The 23281-nt window shown below is 43.0% G+C and overlaps 1 protein-coding gene across 2 annotated transcripts in view; it reads right to left on the reverse strand.

The window, feature by feature from the left end:
* Positions 1–1168: 1168 nt before the first annotated feature.
* The window catches only part of LOC121549964 (E3 ubiquitin-protein ligase RNF152), a 76130-nt gene continuing 54017 nt past the window's right edge, over positions 1169–23281 (reverse strand). For both annotated transcript variants that reach the window (XM_041861992.2, XM_041861993.2), the window contains one exon: positions 1169–4778. In XM_041861992.2, the coding sequence (XP_041717926.1) occupies positions 3778–4410 (633 nt within the window). In that variant the 5' untranslated portion in view covers positions 4411–4778 and the 3' untranslated portion in view covers positions 1169–3777. The remainder of the gene's footprint in view (positions 4779–23281) is intronic.

Below are 23281 nucleotides of genomic sequence, written 5' to 3' on the forward strand. Positions count from 1 at the left end.
ACAATAAGTTGGGTGAATTTTGGCCCATTCCTCCTGACAGAGCTGGAGTAACTGAATCAGGTTTGTAGGCCTCCTTGCTCGCACACGCTTTTTCAGTTCTGCCCACACATTTTCTATAGGATTGAGGTCAGGGCTTTGTGATGGCCACTCCAATACCTTGACTTTGTTGTCCTTAATCCATTTTGCCACAACTTTGGAAGTATGCTTGGGGTCATTTGGAAGACCCATTTGCGACCAAGCTTTAACTTCCTGACTGATGTTTTGAGATGTTGCTTCAATATATCCACATAATTGTCCTTCCTCATGATGCCATCTACTTTGTGAAGTGCACCAGTCCCTCCTGCAGCAAAGCACCCCCACAACATGATGCTGCCACCCCCGTGCTTCACGATTGGGATGGTGTTCTTCGGCTTGCAAGGCCCCCTTTTTTTCTCCAAACATAACAATGGTCGTTATGGCCAAACAGTTCTATTTTTGTTTCATCAGACCAGAGGACATTTCTCCAAAAAGTACGATCTTTGTCCCAATGTGCAGTTGCAAACCGTAGTCTGGCTTTTTTATGGCGGTTTTCGAGCAGTGGCTTCTTCCTTGCTGAGTGGCCTTTCAGGTTATGCCGATATAGGACTTTTCGCACCAAAGTACGTTAATCTCTAGGAGACAGAACGTGTCTCTTTCCTGAGCGGTATGACGGCTGTGTGGTCCCATGGTGTTTATACTTGCATACTATTGTTTGTACAGATGAACGTGGCACCTTCAGACGTTTGGAATTTGCTCCCAAGGATGAACCAGACTTGTGGAAATCTAAAAAAAAATTTCTGAGGTCTTGGCTGATCTCTTTAGATTTTCCAATGATGTCAAGCAAAGAGGCACTGAGTTTGAAGGTAGGCCTTGAAATACATCCACAGGTACACCTCCAATTTACTAAAATGATGTCAATTAGCCTATCAGAAGCTTCTAAAGCCATTACATAATTTTCTGGAATTTTCCAAGCTGTTTAAAGGCACAGTCAACTTAGTGTATGTAAACTTCTGACCCACTGGAATTGTGATACAGTGAATTCCAAGTTAAATAATCTGTCTGTAAACAATTGTTGGAAAAATTGCACAAAGTAGATGTCGTGAACCGACTTGCCAAAACTATAGTTTGTTAACAAGAAATGTGTGGAGTGGTTGAAAAACTAGTTTTAATGACTCCAACCTAAGTGTATGTAAACTTCCGACTTCAACTGTACATACCATTAGATAATTCCCCAGTTTAAAACCGGGGAATGATCTATAGGAGGAGGTTGTAGAAATGACAGACTCCAGTTGTTCTGGGGATTGGCTGTTCACCTCTTACCTACAGATATTTTCGGCAATCAAACTGAGATTTCTCACTCACTGACTGCCTTTTTAAGGAGTCCAATATTGAGTTACATTAGTGCCAATCACAGTGGCAGCCCAGGAGGTCTGTTTGATGTTTTCGAGGGCGGTGGAGATAGAGAGAGCCTGTGCCCATATCGTGCACTATTGGGATGCATATATAGTGTTCAGGCAGAGGTTCCATCATGGCCGTTGGTGGTTCCGGCACCAGTTTGATAGCCGCCAGACCAAGTGCAATTATCTGTAGGTAAGAGCTGAACAGCCAATCCCCACAACAACTGGAGTCTCTCATTTCTACAACCTCCTCCTCTCTGGCTGTGATTGGTTCCAACCAGGATGTTGTAAAAAATGTACCGAATTCTGTAACCCTAACAAAGTGCCTAACTAACCCGCTGTCTTGAGCACTGATCCTAGATCAGTCTAAACGCATCTCCACTAAACACTGTCCACCAAGGGTTCTAACTTGCTGTAATAAGAACTGATTCTAGACCAGGCTACTATTACAGACAGACAGAAGTAAACATGTAAACACAAATAGAAAGAAGGACAACAAGGAGAAATACAATCATGTCTGTACATGTATGTACATGGCTGCTACAAAATAGTTCACCCTGTTTGTTTGTTTGTGATTACACTAAATTGCTTTAATACAGTAGATACCGGATCATAATAATTTTGTCAACAACAACAAAGACATGGGCTGTGTCCCACAATGCACCCTATTCTCTATATAGTGCACTACGTTTGACCAGGGCACTATGGGCACTGGTCAAAAGCAGTGCACTAAATAGGTAAAAATGTGTCATTTGGGACACATACATGGAGAAGAAGAAGAAAATATGTATAACTCTTCATATATCAATGTGATTAGCATTAAGACTTTGACCCTCCGCCCGCCCACTCCTAGCCCCTCCCAGCACCCTCACACCACCTTACTGTGACCCCACAGCCCCATATGAAGATCAAAGACAGTATTAACATGAAGGGAGATCAGTATGAGAGATAGAGAATGTGGGTGGGCGTCCGTGATAAGCAGGTCAAAGTCATATGCTCACCCACATGCTCTATCTCTCACACTGATCTCCCTTCATGTAAATACTGTCCAGAGAGTTCAATATTAAAAGCAATGACCATCTGTTCTCAGTAAAGGGCATTGGGGTTAGACAAATCATTGCAACACTACAGTAACTCAATCATTACTACTTTAGGCTGGCTGGCTACTGAAGACATGTAGTATGTGCTTTCTATCAAATATAGGCTGGTTTATATGTTCATAACTCAACACAGAGATCACATATTTCCCTGTTTTTGTTTTTAAAACATTATTGATCAAAATACCAACACATACATATAGTACTGCATTATATATTGGAGCAACAGTAAGTAAGCACTCTGTTTTTAGAGCGTTAGAGAGATTAGGATAATATTTTAAACAAAGCAATCGCCCCAAATGGCACCCTATCCCCTGCATAGTGCACTATATAATAAATAGAGTGTAATTTGGGACACAGAACACAGCGAACCACCACCACCAGTATTGATTGTTCAGTCCCTCTTGGAACAACCCTTGGCTAGAGGTGGTGTAGTGGATTATACATAGTTACTGTATACACTGTCTGTTACGCCTCAGCACTGAGGACAGAAATAAAGAAAGCAGACCTGGGTTTCAAATACTTGGAAAATCAATTGAAATACCTTATCTGTTTAAACTTGCCTGGTTTAATAAACCAATAGAAAAGTCCAAAAACGTCATACCTCACCCATCTGGCACTCCAGGCAGACTTAAGCAAACACTCAAAGTATTTGAAAAGATTAGTATATTAGTATTTGATCCCAGATCTACCAATAAGTCCAAACACTGTATATTGCAGCTCCAGCTGGAGATACTGTATGTGCTCAGAACTGACACTTAGCTAAACAACATGATTACTGACTGACTACTGACCACAGAAGGAAATGGACCAGGACAACCATGGTGTATCACCACCAGGTCCCGGGGGCACAGGGGCCCCCAAATTAGGTCCCCGGGTCCATAGGTCCACAGGGTACCTCAAATTTCCACAAGGTTTCCATGAGGCTGAGGCCCTCCTTCTGAGAGAACAGGGGACTGGGGGGAGGGGGATATTGTCATGGGGGTTGAGGTGTAGAGGGGTGCATCAAGTTGACTGAAAGGTGTGTTTTTTTGTGTCTCCAGAATATCTCCAAATCAATAATAGGAGCAAATGAGTTTCAGTCCCCAGTTTATTTGTAGTTCCCCCCTCTCTCTCTTTGTCTCTGTCTGTCATTTTTTTGGCCATCCATGATAGGTGTAAAATCCTTTATTCTCGTCATAATCCAGGCTGAGGAGGGGGGTAGAGCTACAGCAGGAGGGAGTGGGAGGGAACATGGTGATTGATGTGATGTCTGGCCCCTCCCCTCAGCCACAGGAGATGACAGTAAAGCGTTTGGAGATGCAGGACATGTTGTGGAGCACGATTCCCAGGAGAAAGAGCAGGACGCAGGCTACCAGGATCACTGTACACACCCCGGACCACGTGGAGCCCTTCCCTCCACCACCACCTCCCCCGGCTCCCCTCCTCTCTGCCTCCTCCAGGCTGTCGAGACTCATCCCCAGGGGTTGCAGCTCAGGCATGGCCACCACTGCCACATCTACCTTCTGCTGCCCGCTGCCACCTGGCAGGAACCGGCAGCCCAGTTCGCCGGGCAACAGTGCCCTTTCCTTAGCGATGGGCAGGGGCAGCATGTAGCAGCCATTGCTAGGCAGGCGGATGAAGACGGGCGTGTGCTCGGAGGCGTGCGGGATTGCGATGACGGTGATGATGTCGGGGTCATCGGGGAGATGGGAGACGGAGAGGCCGGCGGGAAGTTTGGTGACGCCACGGCACCAGGGGCAGCGGATCTCTTTCTGGCTGGACCTCATCTGGGTCAGGCACACGGAGCAGCACGTGTGTCTGCAGTCCAGCAGCTTGGGCCTCCGTCGCGGGCTGTAGTAGTTAAAACAGATCTGACACTCCAAGATGGAGTCCTGCGAGAGAGACCGAGTCTCCATTTTGTTATGGATTGTTATTATTGGTCCTTTATAGTAGCTTTCACGTTTCCTTTCACTTCACTTATCAGAATGTTAGCAATCACGAGAATAGGCTGGTTTCACAAGGCTAGGTGCTTTATAGTTTCAGGAGAAGGGAGAGAACGTGCTCAACTGTTAACCAGGATGACAAAGAAGAATGTCTCTTATTATTTGACTGTAGTAGCAGAAAGCCAAATGGTATCCAGAACCTCTATAAGGCACTTGAATCCTCCTCAGAGCAAAGCTGTGCTGTTTGATCACGTAGCCTCTGCTCGGTGTCCTTCCACCCACCTGGCCGTCTCAGTGTCGGTGTGATGTCACAGGACGATCGAGGTCACATGGTGGTTCATCTGTGAAACAATAGAGAGGACAGCAGTGTTAATGGGCTGAAGAGATTTACGGGATAGAGAGGGTGTGTGTGTGTATGTATAGAAGTGGGCATCAACACTGATGGAGCAGAAATAGGAGCAGGGGCATGTTATGGGCATTGTAGCGGGCAGCCAGGCACGTAGGCTTTGTGTTTGTCCCGAATGGCACCCCATTCCCTATATAGTGCACTACTTTTGACCAGAGCCCTATGGGGAATAGGGTGCAGCCTTCGTCCCTCATCAGCCTGGATCTCTCGCATTCATTTTCACACAGATAAGTCAGTTAGCTGCCCTGCCCCTATCCACGCTCTGCCTCTCTGCCTGCCTGCCCACCTGGCTGCAACATCAGAAGGAATCACACACACACAGACACACACCCACAATGCAGTGATACATGCGCATGTGCACCACACACACACACACACACACACAAACACACAGTTAGCTCTCATCAGACACACACACACACACACGACAGAGAAATAACTAACATTACAGAAACGTGTGACGAAGCTCATACACACCACATCATACAGAGCAAAGAGAAAGGAGGTTGTCATAACACATGCCACAACCACACGTGATGGAAAGTGACATCATCATCATGCATGACATATCCACATCAGACACAATAGGGCAAGTCTGGGCACTAAGGCTAATTATTTTGCATCTTCAGTTCAGTTAACTTCATTATCCCACAGCAGGAAATGTATTTGGTCATCACGCTGTACACAGAATACATAAAAAATCAACGTACGTATTAGTTGGCCACAGGCTCTGTGAAAGTTTGTTCTCCCACTCTTCTTCTTACGTAATCATATCAGCCATGTTAGTTAAGGTCAATTCCATGGTAACAGAATAATGCTGAGACTCAGATTTCTCACTTAAAATGTATACCAAACAAAAAACATTGATGTCAAAGTTTAACAAACCATACAGCTCTATGCACAAGGACTACTTTAACAGGATGTTACTGTAATTCTGTTACCAAACTTTGCACACTTTTCCCAGATTTTTTTATTTACTTACTGTGTACATTTTTCTAAGTAGTCCTTGTGCATAGAGTTTTATGGTTTGTTCAACTTTGAAATCAATGGTTTTTGTTTGGCATTCATTTCAAGTGTTACATGCTAACCACACCGTACGTGTTGCATGTGTGAGCGTTGGAAAATAAATGTACACATACATGTTATTCAATCATTGCACCCACACTACTCGCGCTCATCAACGAGCGTCTGCGTGGCCAGGCGCTAAAATAGATCTTGGTTCTATTTGTGACGCTCAACGCGCTGCAAGTCCTGCCTCTCCCATCTCCTCATTGGTTTTTAGGAGCATCTACCCAGGTGGGTGATTGAAAGATGAACTGAGGTCTACGCTCCTGTCCAGTTGGTTGTGGTAATGCACCATAAAGTTGGTTGCCAAACGCCATTTAAAGTCCAAAGAAGAAGAAGAAGCCTGAAGGAGGAGAGATTACTAGAAAACAAAGTTTTACCGTTTTATCTGTGGATGAATTGTCGGAGTAGAGGACCTTGTGCATTTCAGGTAAAATAACAACCCAATGTTTATATCCCAGGACAAATTAGCTAGCAACAGCAAGCTAGCTAGCTAAATTGCCATAAATGTTTAATGCTTTTCGATCTCTCCCTAAATTAATATAATTGGTTCAGAGTTTATTTTGATATTTCAACCTGCGTGTCCTGATCGCGTCTGGTGTGGGGGGGACAAAATCAACTTGTGCGCTTGCGGTCTGGGTAGCATGTTAGCGTAATTCCATTAATGTGGAATTGCCCTTAATCCATGTAGAATCTCTGTTATGACGCTGACATTTACAGATGATTACGTTCTGTCAAAATATTGCTGTTAAAATGCCAAAGAGGGTCTCTGTGAGCTGGGAGTGTGAAATGGAGAGTTGGACTCAAAGCAAGGCAAGCTTTTTTCTTTCCTCTTCCATCTCTCAGCCCTATAGGGACACTGTAGCTTGTATGGTAGTAGGTACATGTCTTAGTAACTGACTGACAGAGGGACAGTGACATGGAACAACCGTGAAACCTTTTTATTTTCAAGGTGACCATAGATACTATTCATTTTGTCAAATTAGATCTTGTCAATTAAACTCCTCAGCTCTCACAGCTGTTTGCTCACAAGTTGTAATGGACTTGCAGACATAGTGAAGACATCCATGTGACATACCGGCTGTGTCCCAAATGGCACCCTATTATCTATGGGCCCTGGCCAAAAGTACTGCACTACTTAGGGAATAGGGTACCATTTGAGACACAAACATGTATGTATTGTGATAGGTTTCTAAATCCACTGTAAAGCATCCCATTTGCAGCGGTTAGCGTCTCCGCCACACACATCTGAAATTCACCCACTTCCTCCCTCCCCCTCTTTTCCTCTCTCCCTCTATACCTCCCCAGGCAAAATGCATCTTTCTGTTTTGGTTCTGATGCGATACCCCCTTCACTCTTCGCTTGACCTAGTTTCTCTAAACCGTTCTGCATTCTCTACCACCATTTCAAAGTCAAGTAAAATGCAGAAAAATCCCAGTAATTTTAGTTACAGGGGAGGAGACAGAGAGAGAGAGAGAGAGAGAGAGAGAGAGAGAGAGAGAGAGAGAGAGAGAGAGAGAGAGAGAGAGAGAGAGAGAGAGAGAGAGAGAGAGAGAGAGAGAGAGAGAGAGAGAGACCTGCCTTAGGGGTAAGAGAACCAGGGGTATTAGTAAAAACCCTTCATAAGATAAGGATTAGCTTTGATCTGACAAAAATGCTTTGTGGCTCAATATTCCCATACACTCACTCTTTCACTATCATCTCATTCCCTCCTGTATCCTTTACTCTCTTCCCCTCCATCCTCTGTTATTTACTCTCTCTAAATACATTATTTCTCGACTGTTACTCTGTCTACCTTTCTTTAGGTGACTCATTCTCTCTCTCTCTCTCTCTCTCTCTCTCTCTCTCTCTCATTATAGTTTTGGGACCCATTTTCACATTTCACCTAGTGTGGGAGAAAAAACACACCTCACTGTCACTGAGCAGAACTATAGGAGGTATGGCAAATCTAATTTCTGAACATCCTCTATAAAGCACTTAAAAGCAACTGTGAATTAATTCAGAAAAGTCTTAATACAACCCAAGGTTTGGTCCATCATATGATATGACTGTAGGAAGGGAATATGATTAAGTAATGATGGCGAGTTCCCTACTGGTGCCCCCTATCCCTGTCCAATCTCCACAGCCCCTCTGGCCCCCTGGGACCATCCGAAAGGACAGACACACTCCCTCCGCTGAGCGGAGCTGGAACACACACGCACACACACACACACTGTGTCCCTCCAGTCCCCCCTGTCTCGCTCCACAGCACACACGATCAGCCGAAGGAAAAAGCGCACTCCTCCTTAAAGACAGCAGCTAAAAATAACCAAGGAAAGGACACACACACTCCCAAAAAGTATACACTGGTTGGAGCAGGTCAGAGAGGGGGGTAAAAAGTAGCAGGGGAGTTGGAAGACAAGGGAGTAGAGGAGAGAAAGGGAACAGAAACACAGGTTAACACCCATTACCTTCAGATACTGAGGACAAAGCTGAGTCCCAAATGGCACCCTATTTCCTTTTGGGTTTCCAGTCAAAAGTAGTGCACTAAATAGGGAATAGGGTGCCATTTGGGATGCAGAGTGTAGACATTAGACACGCATCGAAACTAAACAGTTCCCTTTTCTGAAAGAAAGGCTCGCCTCCTACAAAATAACATGCACTTTCGCAAAAAGTCATTACTATGTACTTGTATGCATGAAAAGGCATTGATAGTATGCCACTTACAAGGGTGGCCACTTACTTACCGGTACTAAGATTAAAAACTCTGGCACAGTCAGAAACTGTTACTCTCTGTAAATTGAAACTAGGGGTTAATTGACTGAGTTGCCAAGTACTTTTACGCTCCACACTCACTCCTATGTTAATCCTCCACGCAACAATTCATCTTAATTAGACTAAAATGTTCTTATACATCGCAAGTGAAGCACACAGGCCAACAGAGAAGAGCACATTTGCCCTTGAGAAAGGTGTATCTCGATGATGAAAAGTGTGTGTGTGTGCCTTGTGATGTGTGCCGTGTGTGTCCAGGGGCCTGTGCAGCAGACTGCTGCAGGACACATTATGGCAATTTCCATCTTAAGGAGCTAGTCCCCATCAGCAAGCAAACACACACACACACACACACACACACACACACACACACACACAGTCCCCATCCACAGACGAGCCTGCCAGGCAGCAGTACTATAAGCTCTGGCCCACACACCCACATGAGCGTGACCAACAAACACACAATCCACTACCTCTCGGATACATCAGTAATACAGCTGAGGAGGGGGAGGTGTGTATGTGTGTGTCCGTGTGTGTGTGTGTCCTGGAGAGGGAGGTGATCATATATCTCTTGAGGAGCTTGCATCTCATTCTCCAAAAGCCAATATTTGACCACGTCTTTGGCTACCTTTCCTTTTTTATCAACAAACCCTAGTGGAAAACTGGAGAGAATAGATACAACACTAGGACCAGACTTACTGATTGAATTTCCCTGATTCTGAAACACATCAGACACCTCACATTGTTCTGTCTTAATCAATGTCTATCTAGCAGCTGGCTCCATTACCATAGATACAGGTAACTGCCAAAATAAAGGAAACACAAACATAAAGTGTTGTAGCCCTTTACACTCGTACCTGTATACAGGTTGAACATGGTAGATTTGGGCTCTGGCTGTACGATTGATGACTTTCACCTGGATTCACCTGGTCAGTCTATGTCATGGAAAGAGCAGGTGTTCCTAATGTTTTGTGCACTCAGTGTAGATACAGATATCATGGAAGGATGAAATACTGTTGAAGTGACGTCAATCAATTGAGAGAAGGGGCTTTCCGTGTTGTCTATGCATCCAAGAGCATAAACAATGTTATCAACTGTGCTGTCCACACAAAGACAATTATTTGTTTGTTAAATCAGACCAATTCAAAGCCCTTTGTAGCATGATGTCTATTGACGCCTACTCAGAATCGTAGCCTGCTGCCTGTTCAAAATGCTTTCAGTCTGATGTCATGACACCGAGCTGGGTTGTGTGTTGTGCAGAGAGGTAAAACAAGGCTGGAGTCTAAATCCCCGTATAAAATAACTACTCATCTTTCTTCTCAAGGTCTCTCAGGTCAGGATTAAATCCGATCAGTGGTAGATCCGCGTTATAGCAGGTTTGACATTTAAAGGTCATTTCCAATTGAGCCGAGTGCAGCGTTTACTCTGAACGCGGTCTCCACGAAGGCGGGAACATTGCCTTTTACAGGTGCACAGCTGACAAAGCACATCCGGATTTAACCCCAGCCTTAATGTTGTTAACTCAATGTGAAATACATCCAGGTTTAGTATCCTTTCCTTGATGTCGGTCATGGCATACAAGCAATCAAGATTGTCATTTTTGTATATCTTTGAAACTGAAATAATACATATCCTTGTAATATCTAACCAGATCCAACGGATGATACAATGTTTCTGTCTTCTACATGCAATGGCATCAACCCGTTCAATTATGAAATAACAGAATAAAACATCCTAATTATCAACAGCATTACAATCCCTTTGTCTGATGATGAAAGACAAGTTTAGACAGCACTGATGAGAAGTAGAGATAGTAGGACTATTATCTCTGTGATTAAAGGAGCAGCTGAAAGGAGAGGATGGGTGGCTCTATCTACTATCTGCCAGACATAGTTACTGATTGTAGAGATGTGAAGGAAACTACAACTGAACCAGACAGCTTGGAAAAAGTTGATCCTATTACAAATGAAGTCACAGTTTCAGACTCAAATTTAGCTGACTGTTAAGCATTAACCATATCTGTTAAAAATGTGAATAAGGGTTGTTGTTCACTCGTGTGTACACCACCATTTTTAACACAGTGCATATATCCTGCTTCTAACCAGCAGGTACTCTACACACACACACAACTTCACTCAGGACTGGGAATGAGATCATTCACACATCGGCAGGCAACGCAGCAGGAGTGTATGTGAATGGAATGGGAAAGGGATACCTAGCCAGTTGCACAACTGAATGCATTCAACCGAAATGTGTCTTCCGCATTTAACCCAACCTCTCTGAATCAGGTGTGTGTGCCCGTGCGTGTGTGCGCACAAGCAAGCTTACACACACTACAAGAGACAGCTTGAGCTTCTTACCCCAAGGACAGCACTACAGCATGAGAAGACTACACACACTTGATGTTCTACTAATGCTTGATCTCTCAATTTCTTTCTGACGCACTCCGCTATCAGACAGTCTTCAAACACACACCGACTTTAACAGACACACACACAAACTTTAGTCTTCAAACACACACCGCCTTCAAAACATATCTATTCTAGTGTTCAATAACATCACAAGAGCTTTCCTCAGCAAGTCAGTCAAACAGATGATATCTAGAAACAGAGGGAAGTGAGTGGAGATATAACTCATTGCTCAAAGACAAGAACTGTCACATTACTTGAGTGTAATGTTGCTGGGGGGTCTTGGAAAGGAGTGAAGATATATTAGTGAGAGAGAGAAGGGATATTTTTGCACATTTTTAGAGTTGCCTGCCCTGAAACTGTTTCTTGTCACCTTATCAAGATCAACACCAGCTACTTTGTCGCTTGTCATTATAATCATAGTAACAGTAATACATATTACAACTCTTAACCATTCGAGTCCCTCGTCATTGTAAAACTATCATACTGGGCAAAACTGGTTGAAAGTTGTAATTTCAACCAGGTTTTACAGCTGAAAAGACTCTATTTCAACCAGTTTTTCCCACAGGGATATTTCAAGATCATACCATAGTTAGATCATCTTTGAAATAACACTGCCAGAGATATCAAGCTTAATCAAGATCATACATGTTGTCGAGGGACATGTATGGTGAACGTAGAGGGCGTCTGCTACAACTTCCGCTTAAACAATAACATAATTTATGTCTATTTCCCTTCAGGTCTCTCTGTACCATGCACACACAAGCACATAAGCACACTCTCACACACACACACACACACACACACACACACACACGTCTCTGTTGCCAGGCAATGGAAAAGAGAAAAACAGCCAAACCTAGGCAGACCTGAGAGTTTCATTATAATCTCATATTAGAACCTTACCTGAGCAGCTTAGCTCTTCCCCAAGGCTGTAGAGCTGGTTTAAACAGCATCATGCATACACTGACTACAGTTATATAACTGTATCATGTAGACCCTGACTACTACTGGTATACACTGTACTGTGCATACCCTGACTACCGCTATATGCAGTGCTGATACTGTATATGATGCTGCTACTGTACTAATACTCTCTCTCTCTCTCTCTCTCTCTCTCTCTCTCTCTTTACTGTAGCACAGCGGTAGCAAAAGCACCATAGATCCTTGTGTTGTGAAACTGGTGCAGAGGTAGCTAGCTACTAGAGATTAAATCCATGCTCTGTGTACCGAATACTGAGCCTCCTATCATGTAAAGGGAACCACCCATAGACATTATTTACTTAACAATTAGCCAGTTTATTAACCAATCAACAGCCACCCACCCAGAGATAATAGAGTTAAAGGGTGTTTCCCAAATGGCACCCTATATTCATAGAGCCCCATAGGGCTCTGGTCAAAAGTAGTGTACTGCGTAGAGCATAGATAGGGTCGCAGACAATTTGGGATGCAGACAAAGGCTTATCTTAGCTCAGAGGCAAACACAATGGTAGGCTACAGCTATATCCCCTGTCATTAGTTACTAAGGCAGGGCCTTACTGTGGGCTTCAAAGAATTACGCCTGCGTTCCAAATGGCAATTTTTGTAGGGGTTGATAAATTTTTTTGTGGAAATAAAAAACTGCTGAAGCCTTTTTAAACCTCAAATACAATACGAGTTTTAAATGTCCTGCATTGCAGGAAAGTTATCTTGCAACAGGGTGGTCAAATTAAGATCCTACATTTGTATGAGCCCTGACCAGATGTACTGCACTATAAAGGGAATTGGGTACCATTTAGGACCCAGCTACACCATCAATGGGGATCAATGGAATAGCAGCATTGATTGGTCATTAATCAGTCAATGTAACCAGGTTCTTAGCTCACTGAGTGGATTATAAATGACTATTTCAGTAGGAAAATCTCCCAGCTTGTCCTTGTGTGTGGGCATACAGATAAATACATTCTAAAACAGTCCACAATGTGTCTATACTACAGTATATTTGTTCTAAGTTAAAATAGCTGATAATTGTTTGAGTATAAACCAATTATAAACCCTAATTCCTCCTCTTTAAAGATATATTGAAAATTCAAGAGGGTAATTTTCTCAGTAAGGCTCTCTTGACAAACATGAATCAAATCACTAGCTAACAACATTTAGCTTTCGCACATGCTTTCTGCCTGTACTTTGTCCCCCAAAAATAGATTTCAAGAGCACTGCTGCTGTATATGGAATATATTGGATTACAGTAACTCTCTGCTCATAAATCTATTCATGTACAGTATGTAAATTATGAGTAGATCATAGTTTTAATGCTCTGACTAGATAGCTGTGAGGTAGTTGTCCCCAATTGAAACAAAAGAAAGATGTGTACAATACATTGAGTGACAAATTATAAACCTGATCTGAGGAATACAACAAAACAGATTCTCAATCCAGAGTATCAGACCCAGTAGGCCGCCATGACACCTGCTGCCCTGGGACTGAGTTTGAGGGATTACTGTACTGTTGTCTGTTGGCAGTTTTCACACCCCCTCTCCCTTTCTTTCTTCCTCACACTCTCTCTGTGTCTCTCTCTCTTCCCTCTCGTCTCTTAAAGTGCAAAAGAAAAGGTTGAGGTAAAGAAAGGAGAGAGATATTTCATCTGACTGGTTGGCGTGCAGCGGTGGACAGCTCTGGTGAAAACACAAACAGATCGATGAGATGATTGGCACACACCACAATCCCGGCCCTGGGCCAGCCCAGACACTCAACCTGCGTCCCAAATGGCATCATATTCCCTATGTAGTACACTACTTGTGACCAGAGCCCTTTGGGATTAGGGTGCCATTTGAGACGCAGACACTCACTGGCCCTGACTGAAATTCATCCATCAATATGGGACACACTCGTGTCCCATTCTCCCCCCCTCCCCTCTTCTCATCTCAATCACCTTTACACACACAACCATTATGTAGGCCAACTCACACACACACACTATCAAACACCCTCCTAGATCCTTGAGTACACATTCTATCCAACCTAGTGCACACATGAAAATACAGTGATGAAAGCTACTAAAACAAATTCTATCTTTCCAGAGGGTAGGCTAACATTGATATATAGTGACAACAAATTAGCTTTGCTAGCGCTTTAAATCCTCCACCCTCTGGGACCCTGCAGCTATGAATTCCTTTTTGAGGACAGTCAGCTATCAAGTGTTTTTCTTCCTTTTCATTCCCACTGAAAACGTCCCCAGATGTTGGCAAATCAACAGTCTTTAACATTCCTCTACCCCCTCATCACCCCTCATCTCATCTCTTATCCCCCCTCGTTTCTGGCAAACTCAAACGCTGAAAAATGAGTGCCGTCTATTCTTCTCTTCTGACAGATAAGGTGGCGTTTGTGATTTACATAATGTCTCCAAACTACACGACAACAGCAATGCGCTTCCTGACAGATATCCCAGCAAAACTCTGAAGGAATTACCAGCCCCAAATGGGTAAGAAATTCAAACCCTCACGGACAATACTGATTCGGTTCTACACAAACATCATCGACTTCATCCTCACCTCCTCGTTCACTGTCTGACTTGGGAATGTGTTGGGCCGCTCTAAGGGCAAACTGCAGCAGAGGGTCATCAGCTGCCACCTGCCCTCCATCGAGGTCCTGCACAACTCCAGGGCAATGAAGCATACAGGAAAGATCATCGCTGACCCCTTCAACCCCCTCTTCCAAAGACCCCTCTGGGAAACAGTTCAGGGCCCAGTTTTCCAAAAGCATATTAAGGCTAAGTTCATCGTTAGATTAAGTAGCCTATACACAGCCAAGACAGAAAGATAAATGCGGTCAGAGACCCACTAAAGCAGCACCACCCCCTCAAGATGCTGAGCCTGCCTGGCAGAGTTAGTCCTTCAAAGGATGGGTCCCGGTCTCTCGGGGTCCATGGGATCCGGGGGGACGGGGGTGGCCTGCCGGTCACTGGGATGACATCCCAACTTGGGATGGGTGGAGGATTTAGCGGGTGGAATAGTGGAGAACAATTGGAGGTTTACTTAGTAACAATGCAAATATCACGGCAAATATACTTCTCACATGGGCAAAGAAACTCAAAAGGAGTTATGGTATTAATAAACAATCATTTTGATCCGAATGTGTAAATTGTCCAAACAAATCCGCAAGGTAGATGGATTATTTTAAATATATTATTGGACCATAAACAGATTTGGCTCATTAATCTATACGGTCCAAATAATGATGATCCACGCTTCTTTGAAAATATAAGAATTTATCAAACCTACAAGCAATACAATACTCTATTATTATGGTGGGAGATTATAATACGGTTTTAAATACCTCAATGGACCGTAAAGGAAATCACACTACAAGCTAACACCCTCATGCACTTAAGGAAATCATGAATATCATGGATATATTAGAACTAGTGGATATATGGAGGCTTAAATATCCTGACCTAGTGAGATATACATGGTGGAGGTCCTGGATGGCAGGAGGCTTTGTTTCTCAAAACCATCATTATTAAGGTTGCACTTGAAAACACTTGTAATCTAACGCCTGCTTCCGACCACTTGTAGAACAGCTAAGTGCGTCGTTAGATGTTTTTTGGCCCTCCCACGTGACTTTATACACAGGATACACAGTCTTTGTGTCACGTTCGTTTAAGGACGGGTCAGACCAAGGCGCAGCCTGAAATGCATACATGTTTATTTCAACGATAAACACACGAACAAAACAACAAAACAACGTAACGTAAAGTCCTAAGGCTAAACACAATACAAGCCTCTAACACGGAAAAGATCCCACAACTAATGATGCAAAAAGGCTACCTAAGTATGATCCCCAATCAGAGACAACGAGCCACAGCTGCCTCTGATTGGGAATCATACCCGGCCAAACATAGAACCACAACAACTAGAATGTGAACATAGAATATACAACATAGATTTCCACACCCTGACTTAACATACAAGAGTCCCACACTTGTAATCTAACGCCTGCTTCCGACCACTTGTAGAACAGCTAAGTGCGTCGTTAGATGTTTTTTGGCCCTCCCACGTGACTTTATACACAGGATACACAGTCTTTGTGTCACGTTCGTTTAAGGACGGGTCAGACCAAGGCGCAGCCTGAAATGCATACATGTTTATTTCAACGATAAACACACGAACAAAACAACAAAACAACGTAACGTAAAGTCCTAAGGCTAAACACAATACAAGCCTCTAACACGGAAAAGATCCCACAACTAATGATGCAAAAAGGCTACCTAAGTATGATCCCCAATCAGAGACAACGAGCCACAGCTGCCTCTGATTGGGAATCATACCCGGCCAAACATAGAACCACAACAACTAGAATGTGAACATAGAATATACAACATAGATTTCCACACCCTGACTTAACATACAAGAGTCCCATAAGTCAGGGCGTGACAGTACTTGGTGCGGGGAGCAGGCACGGGCCGTACCGGGCCGTACCGGACTGGGAACACGCACTACTGGCTTGGTGCGAGGAGCAGGTACGGGGCGTACCGGGCTGGCGACACGCACCACTGGTTTGGTGCGGGGAGCAGGCACGGGCCGTACCAGACTGGAAACACGCACCACTGGCCTGGTGCGAGGAGCAGGAACGAGCCGGGCCGGACTGGGCACACGCACCACTAGATTGGTGCGAGACGCAGGCACGAGGTGTACCGGACTGGGAACTGACGTTAGAGATCTCCGACTGTACCAGTCTTTCACTCTCCACGCCCAGTCCTCCTCCCGTGAGGACTCCTCCCTCAGCCCCCACGAGTGCAGTCGTCGGGGCTCTTCTCCATCGATCCCTGACCACCCCTTTAGCCCCCCCAAAAAAAATTATTGGGGCTGTCTCTCGGGCTTCCTCCTCGGCCGGCGCCTTCTGTGTTGCCGTTGCTCCTCTCTAAACCGGGCCTCCACTGTCTCCTCCCAAGGACGGCGATCCATCCCAGCCTGAATCTCCTCCCATGTCCAGGATCCCTTTCCGTCCAGGATCTCCTCCCATGTCCAGGATGTCTGCTCCTGGGCACGCTGCTTGGTCCATTTTTGGTGGGATCTTCTGTCACGTTCGTTTAAAGACGGGTCAGACCAAGGCGCAGCGTGAAATGCGTACATGTTTCTTTCAACGATAAACACACAAACAAAACAACAAAACAACGTAACGTGAAGTCCTAAGGCTAAACACAATCCAAGCCTCTAACACGGAACAAGATCCCACAACTAATGATGCAAAAAGGCTACCTAAGTATGATCCCCAATCAGAGACAACAAGCCACAGCTGCCTCTGATTGGGAATCACACCCGGCCAAACATAGAACCACAACAACTAGAATGTGAACATAGAATATACAACAGATTTCCACACCCTGACTTAACATACAAGAGTCCCATAAGTCAGGGCGTGACACTTTGTGACCACTGATAACATCAGAATAAAGTTGACTACAAATTCAAAGATGCCAATGTCTTTGCAATTGATACAAACAAGGGACATATAAAATGATGCTTTAAATGAAAACCGAGATGACTGCATTCAAATATAAACAGCAGACTATAGGCCTATTTCAATCATATTGAAATAGATTTCATGTTCATATCAATTGAGTTATTTTTGCTACTTGTAGGCTACTGTAATTTGTCTCAATATATTTCATGATGTGTAGCCTAACACATGCACAATGATGTGCCAAATTCTGTGATTTAGTGCATTTTTTTTGGGTAAGCATTAGAATAAGCAGCATCAATATTTGCAGCCGCAGGTGGTAATATCTCTCTAGGAGCTGATCCGTTGTAAGTATTGTGAAATAATTATAATGTTAAGGTAAGATTTGAACAGAGAAAGCTGATCCGGGAACAGCATTCCCTTTCTTTTGATCCTATCATTATCGACTCATGCTCCAACAACGCACTTAGCAACCGTTCTCTCTGCGTGGTGTTTTGGAAGACGCATGGTACATCTTCAGCCGTTGTAGGAAAGATGAATCATTAATCATTAGCCACTTGTAAGCCTAAGTTCCATAGCCATTGGAAAACCGGGCCCAGGTCAATCACGAACAAAACCTCCGGCTACCTGAACAGCTTCTTCCCCTGCGCCGGGCCATCAACAACCGGCCACATGGTCCACAACGATTATCTCATTCATGCACTATGCACTCTGCACTACTCATCCATGGACTACGCACCCTGCACTATCATCCTAGAACTGCACTACTCTTTGCGCTCTCCGTACATCCTCATATGCACTTGACTCTTTTCATATACATATTTCCCCCACTGCACATCATCCTGTAAAATAGTTTTTTATTTATACATCTCTACATATATCATGTATAATGTAGCTTAGTGTTTATAGTGTAGCGTGTAGTTCATAGCTTACAGTGTACATACCGCATGTGGATTTGTGTAAACTATGCTTCTACATATGTTGTCTGTATAACCTGTTAATCGTCTGTTTGCATATTCTGTTTACTGTGACAGCACCATTTCACCAAGTAACATTTCTGTAAATGCAAATGTATTTGGAGAATAAAGGTGATTCTGATTCTAGAGACCCGAAATTGGCCGAACGTAAGAACTGCAATTAAACCTGAAAAAATACACGGTCAAAGAGTAGAATAATTATTCTGATATTCTGAAGGATTTTAAAATTTAATTTTTTGAAATATCGCTGTACTAAGACAAAAGAAACGTGACAGATATTGATGAACATGCTGTAAGTGAATGCTGGAATTGAACAAATAACTATGTAAATGGTAAACATTGGTCAAGTACCAGAGTTTGAGAAAAGAGGATTTTGATTACTATGCGATTTTCTACAAATAGGACTACTTCACAGTCAGTTTTGTCCTATTATTTTTGGTTGAAGTTTGAACATCTGCTCCTTCCATGACATAGACTGACCAGCTGAATCCAGGTGAAATCTTTGATCCCTTATTGATGTCACTTGTTAAATCCACTTCAATCAGTGTAGATGAAGGGGGAGACAGATTAAAAAATGATTTTTAAGCCTTGAGACATGGATTGTGTATGTTTGCCATTCAGAGGGTGAATGGGCAAGACAAAAGATTTCAGTGGCTTTCCACGGGGTACGGTAGTAGGTGCCAGGTGCACTGGTTTGTTTCAAGAACTGCAACGCAATTATTTGAACAACAGTGCAGAAAGTGTGGTTTCACATAAAACAATTTTCAACAGAATTTGACCTCATACCTTCTCATCCCTGAATGTGCCATAGTTCCCTACTCAAAATCCTAACTATGTTTGTAAGTACAGTATCCAGTAGAGCACAGTGTTTGAAAGCAGCTTGGAATCGAAGAAAGCACCTTAACCACGGCGAAAACAGTGGGATATCGCATTTTGCAACACATGGTTTGAAAAAGCATGTGATCAAACAAAGCTTCGGACATCATTGATGACTTATTTCTGATAAAGTGATACACGCATCAGCACACTGCTTTGAAGTTAGCGATTTCGACGTATGCCTCGGAGCTCCGGTATCAAACGTTACATCACTATTGAATATCATAATTAGTTCAGAAGTTTGAATCAATTGTGTTGAGGCTTGGCTGGAGAAAAATATTGTATACTGTGGCTTTCTAGGAACAGTTGAACACACATTTAAAGGTAGATTGCGTAGGCCTAAGTCCCATTTTATGCTAGCTACATTGTTTGTTTATATAGCGTTTATACAAGGCAGAAACATTGTTTCCTTGCTGGAAAATATATAGAATTCCAGTTTCAGTGAGAAGCATAACAACATCAAGGCAACTTTGTAATTGCTGACCCCGTTTTTTCCAAAGCCAAACCCGCCCATTAGCTGCTGTGTCTACCTTTTAAGATGCCAAAATCTAAAAGTTTTCAGTATCCATTTTATTTTGTTGTGTTTTCTGATTGTTTAAGTGTATGCATTCAACAAGCTTTGGACGAAGGACATCCACAGGGCTGCCATCTCCAAAGTTCACTCAAAAAGGCAATAGTTCTGAACTGGGTTTGATTTAGTTTTTATTGTTTTAATTATTTAAATGTGGTTAATTATCTTTTAAACTTCCATTGGTTGAAAGCTATTGCTCAGTTATTACTTGGCTCGTGTAAGTTCTGTAGTTGCCCTTTTAAACATCCTAAGGTCAACATCCCCATAGTGTTCACATTTCTCTCATGTATTTGTATTTGTATTTATTATGGATCCACATTAGCTGCTGTCAAGGCAGCAGCTACTCTTCCTGGGGTCCAGCAAAATTAAGGCAGTTATAAAAATTTTAAAACATTACAATACATTCACAACAGATTTCACAACATATTAAGTGTGTGCCCTCAGGACCCTACTCTACTTCCACATATCTACAACACAAAATCTATGTGTGTATAGTGCATGTGATATCATGTGTTTGTGTGCATGTGTCTGTGCCTATGTTTGTGTTGCTTCACAGTCCCCGCTGTTCCATAAGGTGTATTTTGATCCGTTTTTTAAAATCTAATTTTACTGCTTGCATGAGTTACTTGATGTGGAATAGAGTTCCATGTAGTCATGGCTCTATGTAGTATTGTGCGCCTCCCATAGTCTGTTCTGGACTTGGGGACTGTGAAGAGACCTCTGGTGGCATGTCTTGTGGGGTATGCATGGGTGTCCGAGCTGTGTGCCAGTAGTTCAAACAGACAACTCGGTGCATTCAACATGTCAATACCGCTCACAAATACAAGTAGTGATGAAGTCAATCTCTCCTCCACTTTGAGCCAGGAGAGACTGACATGCATATTATTAATGTTAGCTCTCTGTGTACATCCAAGGGCCAGCCGTGCTGCCCTGTTCTGAGCCAATTGCAATTTTACTAAGTCCCTCTTTGTGGCAACTGACAACACGACTGAACAGTAGTCCAGCTGCGACAAAACTAGGGCCTGTAGGACCTGACTTGTTGATAGTGTTGTTAAGAATGCAGAGCAGCGCTTTATTATGGACAGACTTCTCCCCATCCTAGCTACTGTTGTATCAATATGTTTTGACCATGACAGTTTACAATCCAGGGTTACTCCAAGCAGTTTAGTCTTCTCAACTTGCTCAATTTCCACATTATTCAATTAAATATTTAGCTGAGGTTTAGGGTTTAGTGAATGATTTGTCCCAAATACAATGCTTTTAGTTTTTTGAAAGATGTAGGACTAACTTATTCCTTTTCACCCATTCTGAAACTAACTGCAGCTCTTTGTTAAGTGTTGCAGTCATTTCAGTCGCTGTTGTAGCTGACGTGTATAGTGTTGAGTAATCCACATACATAGACACACTGGCTTTAGCCGAAACCAGTGGCATGTCGTTAGTAAAGATTGAAAAAAGTAAGGGCCTAGACAGCTGCCCTGGGGAATTCCTGATTCTACCTGGATTTTGTTGGAGAGGCTTCCATTAAAGAACAGCCTCTGTTCTGTTAGACAGATAGCTCTGTATCCACAATATAGCAGGGGGTGTAAAGCCATAACACATACGTTTTTCCAGCAATAGACTATGATCGATAATGTCAAAAGCTGTGCTGAAGTCTAACAAAACAGCCGCCACAATCTTTTTATCATACATTTCTCTCAGCCAATTATCAGTCATTTGTGCAAGTGCTGTGCTTGTTGAATGTCCTTCCCTATAAGCATGCTAAAAGTCTGTTGTCAATTTGTTAACAGTATAATAGCAATGTATCTGGTCAAAAACAATTTTTCCAAAAGGTTTGCTGAGGGTTGGTAGCAGGCTGATTGGTCGGCTATTTGAGCCAGTAAATGGGGCTTTATTATTCTTAGGTATGGGAATAACTTTTGCTTCCCTCCAGGCCTGAGAGCACACACTTTCTAGTAAGCTTAAATTGAAGATATGGCAAATAGGAGTGGCAATGTTGTAGCTAGATAAAATATTAAATAAACAATTCATTTGGGAAATATCCAGCCTTTGCTATTTTCTTCATTAGCATGCTCATGATTTGAAGTTGTTTTGGATTTATTTTGATCTGTTAAGACATTGAATACATGTTGTTTAGTATATTTAGTACATTTATATAGTATGTTTAGTTTAGTTTTCTCTGTGAGAAGCAAGTTTATTTAAAGTTATATGTTATTTGGTTTATGTAGATACAACGTTTCAATGTTAACACACAGTAACCACAAACCTGATCTTATTTGCTTATTCATACCGAGTTTGCAGCAAATTTGCAGCAAACAGTATAATGTTCTCCACAAGTTTTCAGAATTGTTTGCCAGAAGTTCAAAGGTTGCCGCAAATTGGCAAAAGGTCACAACAGTTTGCCAGAAGCCTGTTTTTTTCATTAAGGGATGTAGATGCAAAAACACAGATATTGAAACAAACTATGTTAAATATCAACCTGCAACAGAGTATGCTGGGAAATATTGACAATGAGGCCCCTCCAACATCTGTGGATAAAGATTGAACTCCCTGTCTCTGGTTATTCTTAAGTTAAGTTAAAAGTACTCCGTTCCAATCAACTCCAGTTATCAACACTAACTCCAGGGAGCGTATCACTCTCTTGAGGGCTAAGATAACTCTCAATAGAGTCAATTTAACCCAAATGTTTTTAATACTGTGATTTCAACTATCCTTGATTTACTGTGTAGGAGCAACACAGAGGTAATCCGAGGCCAACCTTTCATCTCCCAACCTCAGTACCATATGGGCCTGTCTATCTGACAGATAGCTACACATAAACAGACAGGGACAGGAACAGGAACAGGAGCAGGGACAAGGGGGGCGGGGGGCGTCTGCTAAATGTCTGTCTCTCCCACTGCTTCCCTTTTATTACTCTTTTTGCCCATCTCTCCATTCAGCTTGGGGTGGGGGGGTAATCAAAGGTCAGACACAAAACAACTAACAGACACACATAAGCAAGCATGCACATGCATGCACACGAACAAACGCACACACACAAACACACTTCCGCTCTCTCTTGTCCCTTCCACATACAGCCAACATGAGCCAGGTATGTTGGGGTTGCATATAAATTCATTTACATTAATTACATCATATTTTCATATAATATTTTCCTTCTTCATGTGCAGCTGTTTAGCCCTTCCTCCTACACACCCTTACACAATGTCTACTGAAGTAATCTGGTGAAAGACCTTGGGAACAGCAGTTCAGCATAGAGTGACAGACAAACAGACAGACAGACAGACATAACATACTGTAATAACACTGTATTCTAGGAAGGAGAGGAGCTTGACATTTGGCTAAAGGAGACACT

The sequence above is a fragment of the Coregonus clupeaformis genome, chromosome 34, assembly GCF_020615455.1.
Source record: "Coregonus clupeaformis isolate EN_2021a chromosome 34, ASM2061545v1, whole genome shotgun sequence".
Classification (NCBI taxonomy): domain Eukaryota; kingdom Metazoa; phylum Chordata; class Actinopteri; order Salmoniformes; family Salmonidae; genus Coregonus; species Coregonus clupeaformis.